At 33.1% G+C, this 10456-nt stretch overlaps 1 protein-coding gene across 1 annotated transcript in view; it reads right to left on the reverse strand.

Annotated features, from left to right (window-relative positions):
• LOC106472575 (transmembrane channel-like protein 3) overlaps positions 1-10456 on the reverse strand; it is a gene marked incomplete at its 3' end in the record, with an annotated part of 61599 nt that overhangs the window by 46581 nt on the left and 4562 nt on the right. Inside the window, exons 2-3 of the mRNA XM_013933229.1 lie at positions 9963-10125; positions 3862-3958 (exon numbers count right to left, since the gene is read on the reverse strand). Coding sequence (XP_013788683.1) covers positions 3862-3958; positions 9963-10125 — 260 coding nt within the window. The remainder of the gene's footprint in view (positions 1-3861; positions 3959-9962; positions 10126-10456) is intronic.

Here is a 10456-nt window from a genome sequence, read left to right on the forward strand (position 1 = left end):
ATTCCAACATGTCGGCCCCTGCCATCACAGTTTTTAAGGCTAAAGTCACCCGAATGAAATTTGTTAAACAATCGTTAACACTTACGAACGTTCAAAACATTTCCATAAACTTCTTTGATATTCTTTGTGGCTACAGAGGCGTTGTTTCCCTTCTTGTAATCAAACAGCATTACATGCTGAATGTGTGTCATCACTATAAGGGATTAAAGTATACTAAACGTTACACATTATATAGGCTACACTAACGTGACGTTTAAGCGGTTCGTTTAACTATTATACGTGATGTTTGTTTGTTTGTTGTTGTGTTTTGTTTTTTTTTGGGGGGGGGGTTATGAAAGTGTTCTAAAACGCGACATGAATTTCTTGAAGACCTAATATTTAGAAATATCGGTAACGTAGAATTAAGCCAACCCGATAAGAATTCTACAAAAACTCCCAACCTCCACCCTTTTAATTAATGTTATAAATAATAATAATATAATGTTCTTATAGTAGAACTAAGCCACCCTCAATTTCTACAGAACTTCCAACCTCCATCCTCATATTTGATATTATAAATGATGTTAAACAAAATAAATTACTCTTACCGTTCAAGCATAAACCGGGTGAACTGAGACAAGCCCAGCTACCTGAAGTTGGTCATTCCGCCCCGGTATACTGAACTATTCTAAAAGTAACAATTAGCTATTTAAATCATGGAACTAGCACCCTCTAAATTTTCCATAATGTATACGCCGTGAACGAGAACTTAACCCTTAATATAGTTTCATATTTATTATAAAATAGTAAAAAAATATTAATAAAACTCTCCTGATGACCATTATTTTTCAGTTTATTTATGACTAAATTAACATAATTCATAAAGAAATTACTGTTATTACAAATAGTTAAAAACCTTTTTAATTGAGAGATAATAATCTCGTTTAACAATATCGACGGAACAACACTTTTAGGGGTGGGTAAACCAAGGATGGGAAAATTAAATACTCTTATCAAAAATAGTCAACTGTAAACTACCTTCTGCTAACTTAATGTCTACATCTAAATAATGAACATAAATGTCATTGTTATTACATCTTTTTATTATAAACTCTGTTGGGTATATTATTCTTGAATCAAAATTCAGGTTATTGAGTGAAATTAAATCGTCTATGTAATGAAAAGTATACAAATATAAACTAGGGTTTAATACCTGTTTCAAAAAGAAATATTCATAGAAAAATAGAAACAGGTTGGCCATCTTCGAAGAGAAATTAGCGCCCATTGTAATACCCACTGTTTCTTTATATACTTCTTCATTAAAAGTGATATAACTATTGGCCATGTTAGAAGATAAGTCAGCGTCTGGCCCGGTGATTAGGGTGCTCGACTCGCAATCTGTGGGTCGCGGGTTCGAATCCCCGTTCCACCAAACATGCTCGCCCTTTCAGTCGTGGGGGCCTTATAATGTGACGGTCAATCCCACTATTCGTTGATATAAGAATAGTCCAAGAGTTAGCGGTGGGTGGTGATCACTAGCTGCCTTCCCTCTAGTCTTACACTGTTAAATTAGGGATGGCTAGCGCAGATAGCCCTCGTGTAGCTTTGCACGAAATTCAAAAACAAACAAACAAATAAGCGCCCATTGTAATACCTACTGTTTGTTTATATACTTCTTCATTAAAAGTGCTATAACTATTGGCCATGTTAGAATATAAATTAGCACCCATTGTAATACCCAATGTTTGTTTATATACTTCTTCATTAAAAGTGCTATAACTATTGGCCATGTTAGAATACAAATTAGCACCCATTGTAATACCCACTGTTTGAATATTTTGTTCTTCATTAAAGGTGATATAACTATTATATGTACAAAAATTAAGTATATCTTTACAATGATATTTAGTTAATTTACGTTTTGAAATACTAATTTCTGTATCTATAAGTTTATCGAATTGGTCACTAAGGACCCTAATTAAATCTTTCACATTTATTATAGGATATAAAGTAGTGAAATCATAAGTAACAACAGAATTGGCTGTTTGTAGAGTCTAAATTATTTAAACAATGCAAAACCGAAATATTGTTTTTTTTATGATCCAAAAATAATGGTTCGAATCATTTGAAGACATTATTTTTTTCAAATAAGATATCCAAAATATTGTTAAGTACTAGAGAAACAGATTTAGTAACAGTATTTGAATAGTTGGTAATAAACCTGAACTTGAACCTGAATTTTATGTAATTTTGGAATTACATATAAAAATGGCAGGTTAAAATAAGAAGAGTCTATATTAATATTCCGTTTTTAATGTCTTTCTTCAAATTAGTAATAACTATATTTTTATTTAAAGTACGTTTTGTAAAACTATTTGTTGTACTAATTTCTTTAATTAAAATTTATGCATATAACTTTTTTACAAATAAAACCAAAACTACAACCGGCTTTATCAATGGGTGTAATAATATTTTTAAAAAATATGAAAACAAATATATATTTTATATTTAGATAAATTTAAAGTTTTCAATCGTTTTTTTAAGAATAATTTCCATTCAAAAAAGAAACACGGGGTTAATAAGTTTTTTACTGATTTTGATAATATAGTAATCAATATTTTTCCAAGTCTTTTAAAATATCACCTTTATTTGTCTTACCACTTGGAAACATTTGATATAGTCTTAACTATGATAAGAAAAGCTCGCTTTTATTTTTCAACACAAAGAAGATATGAGACGAAAATATTACCTGTACCCCAGCTCAAGGGTTCAATATCAAGTCGGGATCAGTTGTTTTCTGTACTTTCTTACGCAATTATATGTTTGTGAGCAAAACAGGTAACTTGATCTTCAATCTCCAGAAATATGTTAAACTCTTACTCGCATTTCAATCACATGAATTTTCATGTTTTCTGGATGTTTCCACACTTCTAGTCCTGGAAGATGTTTTCATTCATGTGTTTCTCTGCATCTATTTTTTTTTTTTTAATTTCGCTCAAAGCAAGCCACACGAGGGTTATCTGCTCTAGCCGTCCCTAATTCAGCAGTAATAGATTAGAGGGAAGACAGCTAGTCAACACCACCCACTGCCAAATCTTGGGCTACTCTTTTACCAACGAATTTTGGGATTGATCGTGACATTATAATGCCCAACGGCTGAAAGGGTAAGTATGGTCGGTGACGGGAATTCGAACCAGAGACCCACAGATTGCGAGTCGATCGCCCTAACCATTAAGTCATGCCAGGCCTCTCTGCATCTATTAAATGTTGGGTTCAGTTTTCTGAACCACCTTGAAATGAATTAATAAGTGTTTACATGAGAAAGTCGAATTTAGTTCTGGTGTTTACCTTTATATTTTAACCACTGTGGAAGTGATAGATCTATAACTTCTCAGTCTTTTAGACTTTTAGACTATAAGGAAAAAAACACGTTAAACTCATTGCACTGGATAATATAACCAACTGGGAACATTAGGTTGAAATGTCAAGGTGAAAAGCTATTCGTGTAAATAAAAGTTTCCACTTTCTACTAACAAATTGCGCTTCTTATCATAGAATTATGAATGAGCTAATGAGAGTTGATATAGCGCAAAATTACAATATTAAGCAGCTCATGTTATTACTTTTGTTACCCATTGTTTCACAATACGTGGATAACATTATTTCGAGGACGTTAGACGAATTTCAGTTTAATAATTCTTCGATAAAATGTTACTTTTATTGGTCAAGCTTGTAATTACAAAACATTAAAAGCGTATTTTATTAATTAATTGTATAAAAACATCTAAAGTTATAAGTTACTAATATTTGAGAGTTTTTATATTCCCATAATAACGACCAATAGTTACAGTAGCATGCAGTTCAAAACCAGTTATTTCTTACCTTGCTCACCATAAGTTTGTACTTAGCAAAGATGTCTTTTGATCGCTTGCTCTGAGCAAGTTCACCTTCATGCTTGCTAACGTAAGACTTTGCGCGCCTGTGAAAATAATAACAATAAAAATTAGGAACACGTATCAAAGTCATATGAAAGCATGAACTATAAAGAACATTATAATCTTTTTTTACACACTTCACAGTTGCATATCTTTGGGAGGTTACACTGCCCCACAATTAAATAAGATATGGTGTTGATGCTAACTGAAACCCCACAACAGTTGTAACAGTGCAATATTTCATATGGATCTACACGTGTACTAAGGATTCCTTAAGAAAGGGGTTCCCAAATTGTGCCAGCAGGAAAGTGGCAAATACAGAGTACTGTTAAGGTACTCAGAATCTATAGATTTATTGAAAGCGGGGCTTCAGTCAGAGTGCGGACTGTTCTGAGGTCCTTGTACTGACAGTTTGAGACCCCTGCTTTACGAAAGTAAAAGTTTTTGTTGAGTTAGACATCGTGTAATAGTTATAGCACGTATTAAGTTATGAGATTTTATTCTCTTTGTATATGTTACAAACCATTTACGCAGTATTTTCTCTGCATAATCACTAAACGGTCAGCCATTTTATGGCGCATAATTTCAAATTGTTGGCCACATAATTGTTTTTTGTTGCACAAAAATAGAGGCCTGTAAAAAGAACAAATTACTTTTGACCACGAGTAGTTATTTTTTATTGTTGTTAAGCGCAAAGCAACACAATGGCTTTGCGTGCTGTTCCAACGATAGTTATCGTTATATAACTTCAGGCCTACCGCTGAGCCACTGGAAGGCAACCGCGTTTACGTGTAGTATAACAGGTTTGGTTTTATAATATCTATGAGCCTTCTTAGCACAAAATGTGATGTAATTCATGATAAACAAACAAATCATTACCATATGCCAAAAGGTACGTTTATCTTCATTCAATACATATTGTTATTATTATAAGTTCTCAGTTCTTCTAAGTTTACGCTTTTTTTTTGTCTAATGAATTTGTTTGTTTATTGTTAAGCACAAAGTTACACAACTGGCTATCTGTGCTGAACCCACCGTGAGTATCGAAACTTGACTTTTAACGTTATATGCCACCAGATTTGCCACTGAGCCACTAGGGTAGGGTCCAATGAAAATTAGATGACTTTGGTAGTGAAGTTTTCGAGAACACTGAAATGTTGTCCATCACCAGTGGAAACGATATGGCATTGCCTGATGTGTTTCGTAATTAATTAATTTGCTTCCGAATTATACTTGTGGCTTCAATTTGTTGTTAGAGCCACCCTTACCCCTCCCCCACAAAAAAAATCTGGTTCCGCCATAGTTATATAGTCATTTATGTGAGTCTTGTTGAATCTCCGTAACTACATTTATGTCATTTTGTCTGTCTGTCGTCAAGATGTTGGAAAAAAGTATGCGAGTGGTCATCAGAAAAGACTTCTTCGTGATGATGCTGTTTTACAGAAAATGACAAAGATAAGCTCACTTTTACCTAAATAACAGAAGGAAAAAAGAGGTAAGGTCTCTTTGAAAAGTTCTCTCTTTTCTTAAGATGACTTGGTGTGAGGTCAGTCATAGTCCGTAGCAATATATCCAAGTAGTGTGGGTTGTGGTGACTGTACTACGTCAATGCCTTGTAGCTCTGATCCGATTGATGGGTTAAAATCAATGACCAAATTCATCCACAATTTGCTCAAAAAGCACTATTGCATGATGATTTTACTAATTCTGTTTGAATATCTGAAGACATGATACTTAAACAAAAGCCTATTTTGGACAGATAGCTAATGGATGGCTGAAAGAGTCTAAGTGGTTCAAATACTCATTCTCTAATAGTAACTTGTGTTTCTACATCTGTATATAGGTTTCAAAGATAGGCGCTCTTTTCTTTAAAAGAATTAACTGTTAGAAGTATGCTCATCGTGAAGCTCCTGAACATGAAAATGGCATTGCTCATGAGTAGGACGCGTTTTCATGTTTTGCATTTCTGACTTGTTGAAATTGGGGGGGCCCTTTTTCTGTTGCACATACTGCAGTTAAGTTTGCACATAAGTAGCAATATCGACAATGTCTTCTGCAGTGGGTTCTCTTACATTTCTTACGGAAAGAAGGTTTGTGTTCCAAAATGAACCATTTGTCTCCATCTACAACGATAATAATTAGACATTGTAGAACTACTTCCAAAGTTTTATATTTTCGCAGCAGAACATATAAATAGATTTGGAAATGCAGACAAATTGATACCTCTGTATCTGTCATCAACAATTTGTTATTAATTCAGCGATTGATTGGGCAATCATGAAGTTACGTGAGCTTAACAGAAATCAAAATCATGCTGAGGCATGTATTACATACTCATAAAATAATCATAATAATATTTAACATGTTTTATATATAAAATGTAATTCAATTATTTACCGAGGGATGGCAGTAATCTATGAAGAACTCTTAACTATATAGGTGACACAGATTCAGAATCAAAATAAAACAAGAGGAAATCCTCAATATCCGCGACACTTGAAATTATTTTAGGCAGGATTAAAGTAAATTAATGTACGAGACCTTTTTTCTTTTTCTTTTTCTTTTTCACTAGCTATATTTTTTGTGCGTTAGCAATACCAAGCGTGGCGCATGCGTATATCCGATTCAATTATTTATTACTCATCAGGATCTCTACCAGTCTACCCTCAAATTGAAATTATTTTAGGCAGGATTAGAAAAATTAATCTGAGCCCTTGGGCGTGGTCAAATACATCAATCGAAAGGGTTGACTCCTGAGTACAAAACTGTAATTAGATCTCATATCGGTCAAGAGATGACAGAGCTATGAGCTAAATGTTTGTACTTGGAAAAAAAAGCTCAGAGCCGTTCTATGAGCCGCTATGCCGCGGCTAAAAACAACAAACTAATCTTTAGAATCGATTCAGTGACTGGCTTTGCTTATGACTGCGTGATTATGTCTAAGTATGGCCTACAACATGAGGTTAACGGTCTGTTGCAATCTACTCACACCTATAGTGTACGGAAATTAGAAAAACAATGGCGTCACTGCGGACAACTCCCAATGTACTTAACAACGAAAGTTATCGAACTACTCCTAGTTTTAGATTTTCAAATATTTAAAACTTTACTTGAGCTTTAATAAAATCTCATCTTTTCACTTCGGTATTAGATAAACGTCTTAAAGCTGGTCATTGGCTCTTAAAGAATATTTTGTGCTTATATTTGCATACAAGTGAACTTGCAACTGATAGGTGTCTTGGTCTAGTTTGTTTGTTGTTAAACACATAGATGCACAATGGGCTATCTGTCTCTGTCCACCATGAGTATCGAAACCTGGTTTCTAGCGTTATAAGCTTAAAGAATTACCACTTTGCGAATGGGGGGGGGGGGGGCGTGGTTTCTAGGCTTTATTTCTTTGTGTTTGTGTGTGTGTGTGTGTAGAAACTTGATACTGTACGTTTAGACAGCTAACTGCGATTTAAACCATAAACCAAAAAGCCCACATTTAATAACTGCGGGCGCTGACTATAACACACTCCGTAATAATACGTCAATAGCTCAAGTTAATTCAGTATCTCAATCCTTAATTTATTCTTAACCTGCAAATATCGAATTAAACGTTTTGACTACTAAGACTAATGATCAACGCGTAGAAATTAAATGTACGAGTCATTGTCAGTTAAATTGAAATATTATTTAACTCATCTTTGTTAATATTATTAATTTTTTTATTACATTTCAAAATGGTAAATTAAAACTGTTAATCTTATTAGAAATAGCTGTAAGTTTGTTTGTTTTTCGTTTTATATTAATGTATGTCAGTCTATTAAACAGAAACAGGAAATGGTTTAAGTATCTACATATACTGCATTAAACATATTCAATAGAGAGCTGGTATATTTTTTAATAGTTTGCTGTTCAAACATTTATAACCGTAAAATGTATTATTATTTACTTCGTGTTCGTGTTAGGGATTATCTGCACATACAGACGGATGAACGCGGCTTTGGTAATAGTTTAGTTCCAATTGGGGGTTTTACGTTAACCTTACAATTTAGGTCCCACAATGTTTTTGTTTTTTCTTGATTTCGTATCTATGGATCATATAGGTAGAGAAACTAATGGGTGCTACTTATGGTATCCTTGTATTATTTTCCACTCACTGTTACTCCCTGTCAGAGCTTAATACCTTAATATTTTATACTTTTACAGTATATATTACAAAGTATAAAGGGTATATTCCCTCACCCCCTTATCACAGGAAGAGGAGGTATACAATTTATTTTGTACATCTGATATATCTGTCCACTGAAGTTGGACAGTATGTGTGTCACTCCATACGTCAGTTCATCAGAAAGGGTGGGGGAGCATATATACAGTTATCTGATTATTCTAATTTCAATATGTAACTTGATTAGCATATCACTTTAAAACATACATTTATACAGCACCTGTAACAGTGGGTGTTTTGTCTTTACTTATTTACACCATAAATTGTCTTATTTCAACACCTGTAACAGTGGGTGTCTTGTCTTTACTTATTTACACCATAAATTATCTTATTTCAACACCTGTAACAGTGGGTGTTTTGTCTTTACTTATTTACACCATAAATTATCTAATTTCAACACCTGTAACAGTGGGTGTCTTGTCTTTACTTATTTACACCATAAATTATCTTATTTCAACAACTGTAACAGTGGGTGTTTGTCTTTACTTATTTACACCATAAGTTATCTTATTTAAACAACTGTAACAGTGGGTATTTTGTCTTTACTTATTTACACCATAAATTATCTTATTTAAACAACTGTAACAGTGGGTGTTTTGTCTTTACTTATTTACACCAAGAATTATCTTGTTTCAACACCTGTAACAGCGGGTGTCTTGTCTTTACTTATTTACACCATAAATTATCTTATTTAAACAACTGTAACAGTGGGTGTTTTGTCTTTACTTATTTACACCAAGAATTATCTTATTTCAACACCTGTAACAGCGGGTGTCTTGTCTTTACTTATTTACACCATAAATTATCTTATTTCAACACCTTAAAACGTCTGCACATGACCTCCATTCACTTGTGTTTAAGTGCCGGGGCGGAGGAAACCCGAGCCATTACCCGAGTCGCTGACATAAAAGACAGCTTTCGGTTCCTGGACGTCACGTGCTATCTTCCCTGTAAGAAACTCGGTTAATTGCAAATTAGTGGAATAGGTCCCTAAAAAGCTCGCAAGAAGCAAAGTTGAGATGTGTTTACTTAAACAACTTTCTACATACAAACTGAACTGAAAGAAAAAACAAATATCGAAAATATTAAAATATTAGCTAAGGGAGAAGAAAACACGTGATACCATCTTATACCACAACAGAACAAATGGAGTAATTTTTATTATATATAATAATAAAAAAAACATTTGTTTCAAAATGGCCAAGGATTCGAGATGACCACACTCGCTTTCTCCATATGGTCTGAAGATATAACACAAAAAATATATTCTGAGACCTATATGACGTGGTAAACTCAGAGTTACTCTGCACTATAAGGTTTTTCTGGTAAATTCTGAGATTGTGGTCTTGTTCTATAGTATTGGTACAACATTCTCAAGGACAAAATTTAGTAATTGTAGTATAATGATAACATATCAGCTTCAAAGGAGTAAGGTTTTTTAAAAATCCTAATATTTTTAAACGTGCTCACCTAAGGACAAGTATATATAAAATATTTCTTGCAAAGAATGAAGTTATTCCAAAATTAGTCCTGGAAAGTAAAATAATACTCAAAAATTAAAAAGGAAATTATATTTCCAAATTAGTTAAGTGATGGTTGTTCCGTGTATATCTGATCTAAAACGCCTTTAAAATTGAGTCCCTACTTTTTCATTGCATATCACGTTTTTTTTTTAGTTTGTTTTTTCATTTCTCCATGCACAACGATCATTTTATAAAGACTTATAACATAACGTTTCGGGGTCTAAACCCCGCGACGAACACAATACAGGTAGCCCACTGAGTGGTTTCTCCCTAAAACAAAATAACGACAAAATTTACTTTTTCGTAGCTTACCGTAGTATTTTGTATTTCCTTTTCATCCTCCAAGGCTGGTTTTTTATAGATTCAATGACTTGCTTATATAACCTCATGTTGTCTAGTATCTCTTCTTCTGTTGCGTCATCATCGATTGAAATTGCTGTATCGCTACAATACGAAAATAAACCACCAAGAATGACTAGAAGAAAATGTATCACAGAATATAGTTACAAACAATCCAAAGATGTCATCGCTCCTCAACTTTTACATAAAGACAAAAGGAAAAAAAGAATCCCCTAATGATAATATTAAATACATATTTGAAATTATATAAAACATTATTTTTAAGTCTTGTTTGCAAATAATAATAATAATAATAATTATCATATATATTTTCATATATTTTTATATTTTCTTTTAATTCTGATACTTTCAGTATCATTCCAAAAATATATATATTTTTGGATTACGAGTAACAAGTGACGTTCGTGTACTGTTCTTTTCTTTACATTTTCACATTGAAGATGTAG

This window comes from Limulus polyphemus, unplaced genomic scaffold (assembly GCF_000517525.1).
Source record: "Limulus polyphemus unplaced genomic scaffold, Limulus_polyphemus-2.1.2 Scaffold5434, whole genome shotgun sequence".
NCBI classification, from domain to species: Eukaryota; Metazoa; Arthropoda; class Merostomata; order Xiphosura; family Limulidae; genus Limulus; species Limulus polyphemus.